Consider the following 18,610-nt stretch of genomic DNA (forward strand, 5'->3'; position numbering starts at 1 on the left):
TGCCTTAGGCAACCACATGGGACCCCAAATCGTTATCGGGATAGCCGAAAGGCGGATCTTTGAAAGATTTACGTAATGGCTTGAGGTGTGTAGCTCAAGACCATAGTGAAATTTTGTTGGGAGTAGAGACCAAACCTATGGGATGTCTGATGATGGTTTCGACACCTATGGGAAGGAATATGGAGTCCTCAGAGATGAGTGACCCGAGGATCCATGAGGTTTGGAGTTAAGTCTGGTACAAGAAGTAGTGCCAGAAGTGATAGAGAAAGGGACCAGAGCTTTGTGATAGGATCCCTAAGCTGTCTATGAACAGATTGAAAGTATGTTGAGTTTGGAAGGCTTTTGTCGGAGATTCGTGAAGAGAATTTTGGGAATAGTTATATCCATGTCAAGACTCGTGAGGAGAGTCAAGTGAGAATGGTCTGCCGGATACAGTGAGAGCTTGTGATAGCTCAAAGGATTGGGTTGCGTGTTGATACAACATGACCGCGTGATCGTGTGTGGATCACATTGAGGCACAAGGTGAACTACCCGATGTGTGACTTGGTGCTGGCAGTTGAGGTATGTGCTCTTGAGGTTATCGAAGCACTACTGATGTGATGAGATGTTTAAGGTGTTCACAAACCATAAAGGTCTGAGGTATGTGTTCTCATAGAAAGAGTTGAATATGAGGCAGCGACAGTGGATGGAGTTCCTGAAAGACTACGACTGCATCATTTTGTATCACCCGGGGTGTGCCAATGTGGTGGTCGGGTTAATGGCCCAGGGGTGGCCGCTGATTGAGGCTTTTAGCCTGATGTTGGTAAGTGTAGTGCCGAAGGGTTCGTCTGTCTTGATAGCTAGCCTGGCGGTTCGGCTGGATCTAGAGACTGAGATACGAGAGATTAGTGGGGGTGACCGGTATATACATCTATGGTATATGAGTGTGGCCAGTCCAAGGGTTATAATTTTTGAGATGCGAGATGGCATTCTCAAGTTTCGGGGTAGGAAGTGTGTGCCTAAAGTTTTGGAGGAGCACCTATTGTTGGTTGAGTTCGTGTTACCACGTCAACGTTATGATGGCTTCTTATGTGGTTTATGGTGGAATAGCTCTGTCGTTCGCCTGATGTACCAAAACTATCGACTGTTGGACCCTCAATAAAGCAGTCCCTGTGGTTAAACCGAGTGGGTGGGGTAGTCCATACCCAGGCTGGGAATGTCGGGATTGCTGGAGATGAGAAAGCCTCTGCCAGCGAGTGTGCTAGATTCCTTTGGGGAGGTGCGATCCCATGTTAGGCCGACGGGGGGGAATGTTAGATGCGTGGGTGTTAGCTATCGACTATTGAGGTATGGTTGTTGGTCGTTCTTGTTTACTCACCATCGAAAAAGTTAGATTGGAAATTTGGAATTTTGTGGACTATGAGATATGTCCATGCTGTGAAATGACTTGTTTTAACCTTTGTAAATTGCATGTATGAGCCAATTTCGATGACGAAATTCTTTTAAGGGGGGTAGATTGTAATACCCCATATTTTAGTAAGGTTGCCACGTATTTTAAGTGAGTTTAAAATACCAAAAAATGGGCTTGAAAGGGTAATTAGTTTCCGAATCAGCTGCAGGGAGTGCCTTGGAGCCTAGATGCTTAAGGAAAATGATGTGACATCCTCAAGCATCTCGAGGTATGATTTATGGCATCGAAAGAAATTGGATCGGCAACGGTTCCCGGTACAGCTAAAAAGGCAATTGTGATTTAGGCTGAAATACCGAATTATCGTACGGGGCATCCAGGAAGTTAACGGAACCCTGAGGAAGTTCATATTTGGTATGTAGAGCAACCTTTCAGTAGTTTTTGGAAGAAACAAAAGGGTTTGTAGCCAAAACGAAGATTCGAGCCTAAGTATAGTTTTTCGAAATTGATAGAAGGAGGTCGAAACAATATTTTTTTGGAAATCTTCAAGGGTCAAATGAGAGTTTTAGGACATTTCAAAGGGTTATGAAGGTCTTAAGGGAGATGTTCAGTTTCTAAGCTAAGGGCAAAATCGTAATTTTTGAGGTTTGGGTAAAAGTGTAATTTACCTAAAAATCAGGGGTACTAGCGTTTTGGGCACTAAAATGCAATTAAAAATTAGCCTAGGGACCAAGTTGAAAAGGGTCTAAGTGCAATTACTTGAAAAGTTTGGGCCAAAGTGTAATTCTTGAAACCTTTTTCCTAAGGGCATCTGGGAGATTAAAGATAAAGTCTCATGATAACTTTAGAAATAAGATGAAAGCTCATGATGACTTATTTGACAAGATTTGATGAGATTTGATTGGATGTGATTTGATTTGGATAAGATTTGATGAGATTTGATTGGATTTGATTTGATTGGATAAGATTTGATTCGTATAAGAATGATTGCAGAAAATCTAAGAAGATTTGGAATGATTAGAGAATATCTTAGAAGATTTGGAATGATTGGAGAATATTTTAAAAGATTTGAAATGATTAGAATATTTTGGAAGATTTAGAAAAGATTTGAAATGATTGTGACTTGGTGGCTAAGTTTCCCAAACCTATAAATAAGGTGCTAATGGCCAAGGGTTTCCTCATTCTAAGTTGTGATAAATTTGTGCTAAATGAGAGTGCTTCGAGCTTAGTGGATAGAAGGCTTTTGTTCCTAGAGAAGAAGAACCACTTGCTCAATGCATGAGGGCATGTGAGGAGGTGGTGTGGTCAGAAAACCTGAGGATTTGCACAAATTTTGAGGAATCCCAAAATTAAGTCAAGGTGAGAGTCCTATACTCCAAATCCTATTTTTGTTCTCTTATGTGAGAGTACTATTGCATGAAATGTGTTTTGTGTAACGTTTTTGTACGCAAAATCATATTGTTCTCTTACGTGAAATCATGTTGCATATATGAAATGTAATTTCTTGGAAAATATATGTTGTTGGTTTTCAACTATTGCATTTATAAAATTCATGTGGCCATAATGTTGTTCCTATCTGTTGTTCGAGGGAAAAAGTCGAGATATCTCCCGAGAGGCACTGTGCGTGCGCCATCGAGAAAGCTCTCGTGGGGAAGACCGTGAGTCTAAGGGACAACTGATGTGGTGTTTGAATGAGTTCTATAAGGTTGGGCCGAGGTGCATGGTTAGGGACCTCCCGAGAGGCGCTATGCATGCGCCACTGAGAAAGCTCTAGTTGGAGAGGCTGACATGTTCATGAGGCACTTCGGAGTAGTCCTTGTTTTCTCATACGTTTTATACCTACTCATGCATTGATATAAACTATTTTTGGAGCTCTCACTAGAAGATTCATCTTCTAATTGGACTATGTCGCTGGAATATTCAAACATTTCAGGTTTGACAAGCAGCTCTAAGGGAAAGGAGATGGCTGAAGGATAAGCTCGTTTTGTTGTTTGTAACATGTTTTAGCATATCTTTATGTATGTATGAGAAATTCAGTTGATGCGAACCTTAGTATGATTTGGTTATGTTGAGGCGTTTGGTTATCGCTTTCGAGAAATGATATCCATGTAATACGTTTGTAAACGTCTTGAACAACTTCTTATATTATAAATAAAGCATTATGGTTATGAACCATATTAGGTTCGATCCAGCTTCCACATTTGTAATGATATCACCTGTCTTAGTTGTATGATTATCGGGTTTGTTAGGCTAGGAAAGTGAAGTTAGGATTGTTGGGAATTTGTGTGATGTATGTCAATGATTGTGGTATGAAAAGAAATTTATATTCCTGAAATTCTAAGTTATAACATGCTTAGAAAATCTGGGGTGTTACAATGGGCCACGACGAGCAGGCAAGTGTAGAAGATTTCCATTGGAGCTTGGTGGAGGATTTAGAATCATTTAGGTCGTTCCCTTGGGGAACGTACGTATATAGTCAGGGACTACATTTCTTTCGTCTAGCTACCACCGAGTGGAAAGTGAATGCTCAGGTTGGGAAGAAAGTCAACCTCTATGGATTTGTTTGGCCGTTTCAGGTACAATCCTCACTTTATTTGTATATGCAAACATTTTTTGTTTTGTTTAGTTGAATTTTTTTATTATAATTGTTTCATATTTTACAATGGTGGTTGATCGAAACAACCCCATGGGTGGCGAGTACATGGGCTGTACCAATAAAAGGCATAGTCAAGATCCCTATATGCATGAAGTGGTTATCAATATGAAGCACAAATAATGCAAGAAACCACTCACACTAGCCGTTGGCCTTGCCAGTACCCCATTTATAGGAATTTTAGCCCAGTTTAGCTGCAGTTTCATACAGTTCAAGTCACCAATCCAAGATATTTTTACATATAATCATAGGAAATTATTTAAGGAGTAAAATAACAAAATTACATAGAAAGAGGCCCTGTCACACGCCCTCACGTGCCACTAGAAGGGTGGCCACGTGCGGCCACACGCAGCAGCAGCTGTCGTGTGCGATGCACGCGCCGTCTCTTTCCTTCTTATGGATTCTGCACCTAGAAATTAAAACGGCTATATCTTACTCATTTTAATCCAGATTCACCTTCTGTTTGATTCTACGGACTCCCCTTTTCGTGCTCTACGACCCTACAAAAAGAAAATCGACTTACCTTTTCGACTTCCCTTCTTTTTTTTTCTGCTTTCCGATGAGGCATCTCTACCTTTCCTCCTCTTTGCTTTCTTGGATTTCTTTCTTTCTTTGTTGCAATTGTTATTTTCCTATGATTTTAGTTTCATGTGGGTCTCTCCTCCTCCCCTTTTATAGTCTCTCAAGTCCCAAATCTCAAGATCTCTCTTAGCCCTTAAGTCACCCTATTTTCTTCTCAAGCCATCATTACAATCTTTGATTTTTCCTCCTTTTATTCTATCTTTCAATGCAAGTCTCCATTCCATCCAATCCCAAGCCTCCAAATACACCCACATGTGGCTTTAGGATAAACACTATTATCTCTTATCTTGCAAGCCAATCCTTGTAACGACCCATTAGAGGGCCTAGTATTGATTTAGAATTTTTTTTATTTCACGAGGTATTTTAATTAAGAGAATTTGCCATTTAATTTTAATGTGGCAATTTAGAATATTTTTAGTTGAGAAAATAGATTTTAAGTAGCATTAATTCTTTTTATTTATGAGAAATTAAATGCAAGGACTTGAGGGTCATTTAAGGATTTGATGTTAGTATTTAATTAGTAAATAGAATTATTGTGATTAAGGGATTGAAGAATCCATTCGTGAGACGATTGGGTTAGAAGACTCCTAATTATAATAGGAGAATGAGTTATGGCGTTAGGGCTTCTTAGATCAGTGTATATATAGTTTCATAAGCCATATGTTCTTCACGCCGCAAGAACAGAGAGCCAAGAAGAATCAGTGAGTTCAAGGTTTGCATAGGAGGCTCTCGGGAGATCATTGAGTCGATCAAGAAGATCATAAGGCAAGTATCCTTCCCCTGTAATCCTTTCTTATAGGTCTTGATTGAGTTTGATATCAGATTTCCAGAATTGAATTAGTTCCAGTGCATGTATATATATATATGTGCATTACAATGAGTTATATCAGTTCAGTGCATGTTATATATATATATTTACATGCGTACAGTGAGTTCACAGTAGGCATGCATAATTTCTTTCAGCGATTCTCACCAATATTGTTGTTGAATCATTCTCAAGTTTGTTTGGAATCAATTGGGATTTGTTTTCTCAAGTTTTCTTTCAGAATGGTGTAGTAATGTTAAGTTTGTAAATCAAGATCATCTCTGTTCGTGAGTTATGTCTGATAAGATTCCAGTCATTCGAATGAGTCTTGTGTCATTCGAATGAGTTCCAAAGCATCCGAATAAGTTTCTGTGTTATCGTAAGCTTTTCCCTTATAATATTTCAGTCATTCGAATGAGTTTTTTTTGGTCATTCGAATGAGTCATGTGTTATCATATCATTCGTATGTGTTTTCGGTTTGTCATTTGAATGAGCTTCCTTGTCATTCGAATGAGTCCTTGAAGATGTGAGTAAATTGTTGCTTTGTATAGTCTAGCATTCGAATGAGCCTTCTTGTCATTCGAATGATCCATAAATTGATTCGAATAAAGTTACTGTTACATTCGAATGAGTCGCTTTTTGCCAGTTCAAAAGTTGGAAATTTTCAAAATTCATTCGAATGAATTTGTGAGTCATTTGAATGAGTCCCTGATCAGATCCGAATAGCCTTTGAATATCATCTATCATTCGAATGAGCCTTCTGTCATTCGAATGAGTCTCTGTCATTCGAATGAGTTTTCTGCCATTCGAATGAGCTTGCTGAAATTCGTTTTTTTTCATTCGAATGGGCTGCTTTTTCATTCAAATTGCTTTCTTTTGCTTCCTCAATCATCCAAATAGTATCAAATGGCATCCGAATGGCTTCCAATAAATTCTTGATTCAAGTCTTAAATTTAATATAAATATTCAATTATTTAAATATTAATTTTTTATGCCAAGATATGATAAAATCCAATATGTCATGCCTATACTCAGAAATTTCAGAATATTTGAATCTCAATATAGTTGATAAAAATCATATACCATGTTTAGCAGTTAATTATGACATAATCAGTATTATTTTGTGAGATTATGTGCATACATATTTGTATGAGCATTGAGCATGACTATATGTGGAGCACTACATATCGTGTGCCAGCATTTATATGAGCATTGCATTATGCGCGTCAGGCGGCTTATCCGCGGGGATCCCACTAGTATCAGTTTAATTATATCTCAGTCATGAGTTTCTCGCCTGATGTCGACCAGGGAGCTAGGGGCATATTGCCCAAAGTATGTGCTTATAGTTTTTATGTTTGCAGGACTCAAATCAGTCAGGTATGTGTTACAGTTATGTGGGCCTACGTGCCAAAGTTGCATACCTGCATTTAGTTACAGTTATGTGCATTACATCTTATAAATGCCATCTAGTGATTATTATATCTCTCAGTACAAGTTCAGTAAGTATTTTTATCAGTATCGATATTCTTCGATTCAGCTTCAGTTATTCTTTCCAGTTTATTACTTGCTGAGCTTTGTAGCTCACTTTGTACTCTTCACCATTCCAGGTCCTAGTGGGGGAGTACCAAATGTGGGGCCTAGCAGCAGTGTCCAATAGTGTGTGTACGTGGAGCCGCTCAAGACCAAAGATGTTTAGGAATTGTTAGTTTATTAGTTAGTGCTTGATCAGTTTAGATTTATTTTATATTCCAGTTTAGGGATTTTCCCTTAGATGTAATTTATGGTTTTTAGTTATTGACTCAAAGTTTTATTTTAGTTGATTGAGATGTTCATTTTGGTATCAGATTTCAGTTTATCAGTCAGTTTATTTTATTATCTCCAGTAGCACCTCTTCTTGGGCAGTTCTAAGAGAGGGGGTGTTACAGTAATCCTAGTCTTCCAAGTTATGTCATCTTAGACTTTCAGGGTAAAATCAATCATTACAATCTTTCTTCCTTAAGACTTTAGGGTAAAATTCTCAAATCCAATCCTATCTCTCCAAATCATGTCTTCTAGGGTAAGGAATCATCATTACAATTATTCCCTCTAGTTGGAACAAACTAACCCTTTTACAAGTTGTGACATTTGCACTTAGGTTCGATTTCCTCATTTTCCTTATTACGTTATTGCCTTGAAACCATTTATGTTTACACTTTATCCCTAAACTTCCATTTGAAATACTTTAATCATAAGATCCTATCTTGTTAATTCTTTTCCTAGGTACTTCTGACCTCTTTTTCACATTTGCAAAATACCATTCCCTTTATTGTAACATCCAAGCTTTACATTAAATTCTGGGGTATAACATGCTCCCCCACTTAAAATAAATTTCATCCCCGAAATTTTCTTAAGTCTCCATAAAGTCAAAGAGGTTTGGATAATTTTGCCGAATTTCTTCTTCTCTTTCCCAAGTAGCTTCTTCAATGTCGTGATGCCTCCACAGGACTTTCACTATCGGTATCGTCTTGTTCCTTAGCACTTGTTCCTTTGTATCCAAAATTTCGACTAGTTCTTCAGGATAGGTTAAATCTTCTCGTAGCTCAATAGCCTCTACAGGAATCTTTTGGGTGGGATCAGGCTCATGTTTCCGGAGTCGTGAGATATGAAAAATGTTATGTATGTTGGACATTGTCGGAGGTAATGCTAAACGATAAGCAACTACCCCGACTCGCTCCAAGATCTCATATAGTCCGATGTATCTAGGGCTCAACTTCTTTTTTTCCTTTCCCTGGGATATTACTTGAGAATGTATGATCTTCAAATATACTTTATCGCCTTGTTGAAACTCTAAGTCCCTTCTCCGGTGGTCGGCATAAGACTTTTGTCTATTTTGGGCCATTTTGATCCGTTCTCAGATTATCTTGATTATCTCATTTGTTTGCTGTACAATTTCAGGTCCAGTTATTCGCCCTTCTCCTACTTTCGTCCAGAATAGAGGAGTTCTACATTTTTTACCATAGAGAGCTTAGTAGGGGGCCATTCCGACACTGTTATGGAAATTGTTATTATATGCGAACTCAATTAAGGGCATATGCTCTTCCTATCCCTTTGAGAAGTCAATTACACATGCTCTCAACATGTCTTCCAAGGTTTGTATGGTTTGTTCCGACTGGCCATCTGTTTGTGGGTGGTATGCAGTACTCATCTGCAAACGTGTTCCCAAACGCTCTTGCAAGCTTCCCCAAAATCGAGAGGTAAATCTTGGATCTCTATCGGAGACAATGTTGACTGGTACCCCATGTAGCATGACGATTTCCTTTATGTACAACTGAGCCAGTTTGCTAACAGGTTGTCCTATCTTCTTCGACAAGAAGTGAGAAGATTTTGTCAGTCTGTCCACAATCACCCAAATTGCGTCATTCCCTGAGGGTCCTTTTGTCAATCCTGTTACAAAGTCCATAGTGATATGCTCCCACTTCCACTCAGGAATTTCCAAAGGTTGCAATTTTCCAGCCGGTCTTTGGTGCTCAATTTTAATTCTTTGACAGGTATCACACTGAGCCACTTGTCGCGCCATATCTTTTTTCATTCCCAACCACCAATATGCACTTTTCAATTCCCTATACTTTTTTGTAGCACCAGGATGAATCGTATATTTGGCTCTACGAGCTTCGTCCAGTATAGTTTGCCTTAATTCCCTTACTCTAGGTACATAAACTCTGTTGACGAACCGTAGTATGCCATCTAAGAAACTAATACTTGGATTCTTAACCTGCCCTTGGTCGTCAACCCAAAGTTTCAGTCTCAGGTCTTCCTTAGTGGCTTACCGAACCTGTTCTAACAGTTGAGAATGAACCACTAGGCCAGCGACATATATAGAAGTTTCTTTAGGAATTACGTTTACCGCCAACTGGCCAAAAGCCTCCACCAATTCCCATTCCCGAGTCATCAAATTGGCCATCAAGGTAGGCTCTTTTCTGCTCAATGCATCGGCCACAACATTTGCCTTCCCGAGATGGTACTGAAGCAAACAATCATAATCCTTTAGAAACTCCATCCATCGTCATTGCCTCATGTTCAGGTCCTTTTGGGAGAACAGATACTTCAAGCTTTTATGATCCGTGAAGACCTCAAATTTTTCTCCATACAAATAATGCCGCCAGAGTTTTAAGGCAAACACAATCGCCGCAAGCTCCAAGTCATGGGTGGGGTAATGTTGTTCGTGCTTTTTCAACTGCTGAGACCCATAGGCTGTCACTCTTCCATTTTGCATAAGAACACACCCCAACCCAGTCTTTGAGGCGTCAATATCAACTGTAAATCCTCCTGTACCATTAGGCATCGGTAAAACCAGAGTAGAGGTTAGTCTGTCCTTAAGTTCCTTAAAGCTATGTTCACACATCTCGTTCCATTCAAATTTAATACCCTTTCGTGTTAATTGAGTCAAAGGTAGAGCAAGGTGAGAAAATCCTTTGACAAATTTTCTATAGTAACCAGCTAAACCCAAAAAACTTCGTACCTCGTTTACTGTTTTGGGTTGTGACCAGTTTCTTATTGCTTCGACCTTTGAGGGATCTACAACTATTCCTTTTCCAGATGTGACATGACCAAGGAAAGCAACTTGATTTGACTAAAACTCACATTTTGAAAACTTAGCGTATAACTGGTGCTTCCGCAATGTTTCCAGGACAATCCACAAATGTTGCTCGTGCTCCTCTCTGCTAGTAGAATAAATTAGGATGTCATCAATAAACACAATTACAAATTGATCCAAATATGGTTTGAACACCCGGTTCATTAAATCCAAAAAGGCAGTAGGTGCATTAGTTAATCTAAAAGGCATCATTAGGTACTCATAGTGTCCATATCGGGATCTAAAGGCAGTCTTTGGAATATCTTCCTTTTTAATCCTTAACTGATAATAACCAAACCTCAAATCAATTTTGGAAAATATTTTAGCACCCTGCAACTGATCAAACAATTCATCAATCCTAGGGAGGGGATACTTATTTTTGATAGTCACTTTGTTTAGCTGCTTATAATCAATACACATCCTCAAGCTTCCATCGTTCTTTTTAACAAACAACACAGGTGCTCCCCAGGGTGAGGTACTGGGTTGAATAAATCCCTTGTCCAAAAGGTCCTGCAACTGACTTCTAAGCTCTTTTAGTTCTGCTGGGGCCATTCTATATGGGGGTATGGATATAGGAGTTGTTCCTGGTACAACTTCTATAGAAAATTCAATTTCCCGATGAGGGGGTAACCCAGGTAAGTCTTCGGGAAACACATCAGAAAATTCATTAACTACCGGTGTCTCCTCAAGTTCCACTTTCTTATTTTCTATTTGTACCCCTGCCAAGTACCCATAGGCTCCATTCTCAAGCATTTTGATAGCTTTGAGGGTCGTTATCCACTTAATCTTTTCATCACTCTCTTATCCCCAAAATTTTTCCCAAATTCCTTGGTTATTTTGAAGTTCTTCTATTTTTGTCTGACAATCAATTCAGGCCTTATATTTGGACAGAAAATGCATTTCAAGAATTATATCAAAATCTTGAATTTCTTATGATGTGAGTTCAAGTGCAAATTCACTGTCACCCAACTCAACCCTTCCTTCCCTATACCCCGTGCTGATTTTCACTTGTTTCCCTAAAGGAGTAGCCACAAGCATAGGACACACCAAATCCTCTAGTTCCAAATTCAAACTTTGTATCAACGCATGTGAAATGAATGAATGTGTTGCTCTAGGATCGACCAACACTCGCACTGGTGTATTGAGAAAGATCAATGTACCGTGTATGATTGACGGGCTTGCGTTTGAATCATCCCTTGTCAGATGATACACCCGGCCTCGTCGCGGTTCTTGGCTTTCTCTGCCTACTCCCGCTTAATCGACTTGCTTCCTCTGTGGATAGTCCTTTGAGAGATGACCGATCTTCTAACAGTTGAAACACTTAGGTCCCTTAGGACAATCTCGTGCCAAGTGGTCATTCCTTCCACATGAATAGCATCCTTGAGTTAGGCTTTGACACGCCCTTTCAGGACGGAACTTCTAACACTTGGGACACCTTCTCTTAGGCTTAAAGTTTCCTCCCCGGACTCCTAAGTGATGCTTCCTTCCCGCATTCTTATCCTCGGGTTCCTGCACTTCTATCTTCTAAGCATTCATTTGCATAAGGTTACTTTCAACCGTTAAAGCTTGCATAACAACCTCTGCATAAGTATGGGCCCCTAAGGAACATAATGCCAACTGTATCTCAAGTCTTAGCCCACCAAGGAATTTATGAGATTTTGCCTCTTTATCCAAATTATAAACAGACATGTATTTAATTAATCGAGAAAAGCTATCTTCATACTGGGCGACTGACATATCCCCAATTTGTTTCAAATTCATAAATTCTCGGCTCTTTTCCAACCTTTTGCATAAAGGGAAATACTTAGTGTAAAATAATTCCTTAAACTGAGTCCATGTGACAACTGGCATACCTTGTCTCGTAGGGCCAGGCAAAGTGCTTTGCATCATTCACCACCAATGGTCTGCCTCATCTCGGACCATGAAAGTGGCACAAATTACTTTCTCCCCTTCCCCACATCCAATGAAATCAAAAAATTTCTCAAGTTGTTCTATCCAATACTCAATTTCACTCGGGTCAGCGCTTGCCCTTCCTCGGAAAATATGGGGACTTAATCATTGGAACCTATCTATGGCATCCGGCACCTGAGGAGTACTTTGATCCGATGGCTGAGTCCCTTGCATATATGTGACCATGTGTTCCATAACTCGCTCCAATCGATCTATACGATCCCCACTTCCCTGACCTCCACCATGAGAAGAATTTTCCTGAGACAACTCTACTCTCTCTTCTTGGGGATGTCGTGTCTCCTTCTCCTGGTTGCCACCCCTTCGTCTGATGGTTTGGGATAGTCGAGTGTTCACCATCTAAAACAACCACAAAGTTTATAAGAACGATATTTAGGGATCACATGCTTGAACCCATAAAACAAAGTAACTAGAATTGTCTTACCCAAATCATAATTAAAGCTTCTAAAATCCTCAAAGAAAATAACACTAACCCTTATGATCAAACCTATCACTGTCTCACAAAATACTTTTCTAGTGCCCTTAGGTCCTTAGAATACCCGTATCCTTCCGAGAGCCTGCGAGGTCTTTCTCAAACTCTATCCTTTTTAACACTCATCTCTAATCTTGTCCAAAACCCCAAAGAGTCTACACAGTTCATACTCTGTTTACCATTTTCGTTCCCACCACACAAGTACATGTCCATCTATACAGTACTACTACACCTTACATTAGACCATCATATTTTATACCATTACTAATTCATTACATCCTGGTTATACACATATACTACTACTATTTTGTCACATCCTTGTTAAACACTGCTACTAGAGTCTTATCTATGCCATCTGAGTTTGCTATACTATTTGTCATACAATCCAAAATTCCCACAAGTAAGGGGTAAGTACTACGCCTATCCTACCATCATTAGTATAATACAGCATATTCGATTTGGCCTCTGTTGTATATATCTACAACCCACAAAATTTTCTAACTCATGGTAAACTCCTCCTCCTCTGACTCTGACACAATGGGAGGCGTGAGTTCCCTTTCCTTAGGGAAGTCTACAAGGTCATCCACGTCTATCGGCATGTCTCTAATTCCTTAGTTTTGTTCTGCCTCGCATAAATGATTAACAAAGGTCTCGATGTCAGGGTAAATAGCTTGCTCCAAAAGTTGATGAGCCAATCCCTGCATCTCTAGGGTTAGTATGGACACTAAGTAGCCCAACTGGAGTTCTACAATATACAAAAGTACTGGGCTTGGTGGGACTTGCTGTATGACAGGAACAACCACGTCAAGAAAAGTTCCCAGAACATCAACAGGTTGCATGACGTGTCCCTAAAGCACCGCAGTCCACCAGCCCGTAATAGCCTTTTGGCGTTGGTTTTTTATTTCGTTGGGGTCCATATCCTGTGACACACCCAAAACCTCAATGTCAGTCAAATCATATCTTACCCAAAATCATAACAATCTTGCTCTGATACCACTATAACACCTCCTTGACTCAAGTATCACAGGAAGGTATACACCTAATCGTCCAAGAGGTGTTAGGAAACCCTAAGTAGTGAAAATCATGGATCGAACCTGCCAGAAAGTCTGAAAGGGTTCCCATACAAGCATAACATGCATAAGCCTTTCATTACGATAGAGTTTAAGTCTAACATAAAAGAAAAAAGAAGTATAATCTCCAAATTATTACAACACTTCTGAATAAGATTACATAAAATAACTGAAAAGTATTAAGCGGCCATAGTTTCTTTCCCGTTTGCCTCGCTCGCCTCCTTAGCTCCTGATATACCAAACATACTTGGAATGTGGGACATTCCAGGGGCATCAACCCAAGTGAGAATACATAAATCTAAGTGAGATCTTTTTAAGAAAGAAATAGATCATGTATGAAATGTAGGTATGCAAAGTGAACCCCCCCTTTTCTGGAAGCCATGCCAGGGTGTTGCAATCACCCCCGCGCATGCCATGCTCACCTCAAACACACATATGTGACTCTAAGAGCCACTCATGACGGCCATTAGCTTGCTACAAAACCACATACCATGAAATGATGAAACAAGAAAAGTAAGATGCTAAACAAAGAGAGCAAGTGAATAGGTCCACATTCAACACAAATGATTCAAGAAATGAACAATATGAAGCACAAATAATGCAAAAAACCACACACTAGCTGTTGGCCTTGCCGGTACACTGTTTATAGGAATTTTAGCCAGTTTAGCTGTAGTTTCATACAGTTCAAGTTACCAATCCAAGATATTTTTACATATAATCATAGGAAATTATTTAAGGAGTAAAACTACAAAATTACAAAGAAAGAGGCCCTGTCACGTGCCCTCACACTCCACCAGAAGGGTGGCCATGCGCGGCCACACGCAGCAGCGACTGGCGCGTGCAATGCACGCGCCGTCTCCTTCCTTCTTACGGATTATGCACCTAGAAATTAAAACGGCTATATCTTGCTCATTTTAATCCCGATTCACCTTCTGTTCGATCCTACCGACTCCTCTTTTCATGCCCTACGACCCTACAAAAAGAAAATTGACTTACCTTTTTGACTTCCCTTCTATTTTTGCTGCTATCTCTACCTTTCCTCCTCTTTGCTTTCTTTGTTACACTTATTATTTTCCTATGATTTTAGTTTCACGTGGGTCTCTCCTCCTTCCCTTTTATAGTCTCTCAAGTCTTAAATCTCAAGATTTATCTTAGCCCTTAAGTCACCCTATTTTCTTCTCAAGCCATCATTACAATGTTTGATTTTTCCTCCTTTGATTCTATCTTTCAATGCAAGTCTCCATTCCTTCTAATCCCAAGCCTCCAAATACACCCCCACGTGGCTTTAGGATAAACACTATTATCTCTTATTTTGCAAGCCAATCCTAGTCTTCCAAGTTATGTCATCTTAGACTTTTAGGGTAAAATCAATCATTATAATCTTTCTTCCTTAAGACTTTAGGGTAAAATTCTCAAATCCAATCCTATCTCTCCAAATCATGTCTTTTAGGGTAAGGAATCATCATTGTAATTATTCCCTCTAGTTGGAACACACTAACCCTTTTAGAAGTTGTGACATTTGCACTTAGGTTTGATTTCCTCCTTTTCCTTATTATGTTATTGCCTTGAAACCATTTCTATTTGCACTTTAGCCCTAAACTTCCATTTGAAATACTTTAATCATAAGATCCTATCTTGTTAATTCTTTTCCTAGGTACTTCTGACCTCTTTTTCACATTTGCAAAATACCATTCACTTTATTGTAACATCCAAGCTTTACATTAAATTCTGGGGTATTACACTTTCTATATACATCAGTAATATGAGTACCCATATTAATTCATGCTCATTGTAGGCGTACCACTGGGAACATATACCACATTGTGCCAAGTATGCTCTGTTAGATAGAGGGAGAGACATCCTGGTTGGAAGGGCAACACATTGACAACTACTTGTGTTTCATCCGACAGATTAGAGATACACAGTCACTGCCTGGTTATATCTATGATAAAAACTACGCCATTGTGTCGTCATCGCTTTTCGTTAGTGTTGAACTCAAATTATATTACTATTTTTCCTTGTTTGTTATTGGTTAGTAAAGTTAAACTTTTTTTTTCTTCATAGGGGTATATGCAATATGTATGGGATACCGAATTTGAAAAGGGAAAGAAACACTTCGTGCCTGATGAGGTGAAGCTCCCCAAGGAATGGTCCCGTTATGTCTCAGGGGAGAATGACAAAGATTTCCCCTGGTGGGCAGTAGACCACATAAGTGTATTGCATATTATTTCGTTTTTTTTATTCAGTAAAGCATAACTAATGTGTTCATGTTACAAGAAAGCATTGCTCCCATATGTTGTAGAAAATGAGCACTGGGTCCTTGAGAATATCTGCTTCAAAGATAGGATAATCATTGTATACGACCCTAGGTCAATGTCCATTGAAAGCAGGCAGAAAAGACTTAAGGAATTGAAGCCATTGTCCATACTCCTACCCATTCTCCTATTTCAGAGTGATTATTATAAGCACTGTACGGTAATTTATCATTCATACGAAAAATGAGAGGTGGATATTCCTGATTCGGTGTAGAGGCCGACCCCTCAGCAACATGATGGGTACTGCATTTATTTAAAGTATTGTAAATGATTCCCAAAAAAATAAAATTAATTTGTTAATTAATAATTTATAGGACTAGTTGCGGGTGCTTTGTAATCAAGTACGTGGCTGACATATTGCATTATAGGGAGCATACATGGGAGATACACCATACGAAAGAGGACACTTGTAAACTCTGGAAGTTCATTGCCTTTTACTTGTACACACATAGTAATCCAATTGATGGGGATACATAGTAATCATTTTAGGCTGATAATTGTTGTTCTGTGTAAAGGGGATGTATTGAACTCATAATTGATTAGCTAGTGATTATTTGATAAGTGATTACAATCTCAATGGACACTTATTTGTATGCGTTATCTATCATACAATGCGGACCGTGAATAGTCCGATCGGACTCTTCATGTGGAAGGATCAGTCCGATCGAACAATTCACACTTATTAGAGTTTAATAGATTTTTATATTTTTATACAAACACTTTACAAATTTAGAAGGATTATTCCGATCGGACAATTTACTCTTCTTCACGTTGCACGAACGGTTAATAGTCCAATTGGAATAATCCTTCATGTGAAAGATCTGTTCGATTGGATAATTCACATGCTTCACACTTAATGCCGACCATGAATAGTCCGATCGTCCACATTAAGAGTCCAATCATGTGAAGGATTAGTCCGATCGGACAATTCACACTCACTTACCGCGGACCGTGAATAGTCCGATCAGACACATGAAGAGACCGATCAGACTATTAACCAGACTCGTCATATGAAGGTTTGATCAGATAATTCACTCTTCTTCTCGTGGCGCGGACGGTTAACAGTCCGATCGGACTCTTCGTGTGAAAGATCTGTCCGATCAGATAATTCACACTTCACACTTAACGCCGACCGTGAATAGTCCGATCGGACACATTAAGAGTCCAATCATGTGAAGGATCAATCCAATCAGACTAACCACAGACTATGATAGTTCGATCGAACACATTAAGAATCCAATCGGGCTATACAATACAGAAGAATAGACTGATCGGGCTGTTCCCATTTGAATTAATTGACAACACAATGCTGTCTCCATACATAAATAAGAATAGTCCGATCGGACAATTCACACTTCACACATACGCCGACCGTGAATAGTCCGATCGGACACATTAAGATTCCAATCGGGCTATACAATACATGAGAATAGTCCGATCAGACTCTTCATGTGAAGGATAAGTCCGATCAGACAATTCACACTTCACACTTACGCGGACCGTGAATAGTCCGATCGGACGCATTAAGATTCCAATCGAGCTCTATAATACATAATAATAGTCCGATCGGGCTATTCAATACTGTTCCCGTTTGAATTAATTGACAACACAATGTTGTCTCAATACATAAATAACGAATAGTCCGATCGAGTTATACAATACTGTTCCCATTAGAATGAATTGACAACATAAATCTTCCAAATCAGTCCGATCGATCGGACAATTCACACTTAATTTAAGTGCTACGAATTAATTTGAATTATTTTTTGCAAGGATCTTTTTAGATATTCCAATTTAATATAATTTGATTTTGTTAATTCTTAAGCAAATGCTTACTTTTGATTAATTTCAAAAATTATTAGAGTTTAATAGATTTTTATATTTTTATGCAAAAACTTTACAATAGAAGGATTATTCTGATCATACAATTCACTCTTCTTCACTCTGTGCATACGGTTAATAGTCTAATCGGACTTTTCATGTGAAGGATAAGTCTGATCGGACAATTCACACTCCACACATACGCCAAACGTTAATAGTCCGATCGGACACATTAAGATTCCAATCGGGCTATACAATACATAAGAATAATCAGATCGAACTCTTCATGTGAAGGATAAGTCCGATCGGACAATTCACAATTCACACTTACGCAGACTGTGAATAGTCCGGTCGGACGCATTAAGATTCCAATCGGGTTATACAATACATAATAATAGTTCGATTGGGCTATTTAATACTGTTCCCGTTTGAATTAATTGACAACACAATGCTGTCTCAATACATAAATAACAAATAGTCCGATCGGCTATTGGCCAGCAATTGTCGAACCGCTCCAGAATTAGAGATCTATGAATCTCTTCTCTAGTTTGCAGCAAAGTGCACCCTAGGTCATCTCTCACAAGGAGCCTCACCTTCTTCTACCAACAAGGAGAACCAATACAAATAACAGTTTGTTTGGGGGGGGGTTTGACAGAAAACTAATTAACAAAACAGAAAGATAAAGATGGATGAAAAATCAGTAAAAGATATGCAACCGGCTGTGTATTTGTCTCCTATGTGAAATCTTCCTTGTCCAACCTATATATCTTGGCTTGCTAGATGTTTTGATCTCCAGAAAACAAACTCAAAGCATCCCCAACAACCGTCCAAGGATTAGAATGATTGGAACAACAAAATGAATACAGAAATCTCTTGTAAACAAAATGCAACCATTCACTCTCTATTCAACGTATCCGGACCTATG

The 18,610-nt window shown here is 39.1% G+C and overlaps 1 protein-coding gene across 1 annotated transcript; it reads right to left on the bottom strand.

Moving 5' to 3' along the window:
- Positions 1 to 7,813: 7,813 nt before the first annotated feature.
- LOC127804420 (uncharacterized) lies at positions 7,814 to 8,305 on the bottom strand. Its single transcript, XM_052341281.1, has one exon. The coding sequence runs from the start codon at positions 8,303 to 8,305 to the stop codon at positions 7,814 to 7,816; it is 492 nt and encodes a 163-aa protein (XP_052197241.1).
- Positions 8,306 to 18,610: the final 10,305 nt, after the last annotated feature.

Source organism: Diospyros lotus, chromosome 6, assembly GCF_014633365.1.
Source record: "Diospyros lotus cultivar Yz01 chromosome 6, ASM1463336v1, whole genome shotgun sequence".
Classification (NCBI taxonomy): domain Eukaryota; kingdom Viridiplantae; phylum Streptophyta; class Magnoliopsida; order Ericales; family Ebenaceae; genus Diospyros; species Diospyros lotus.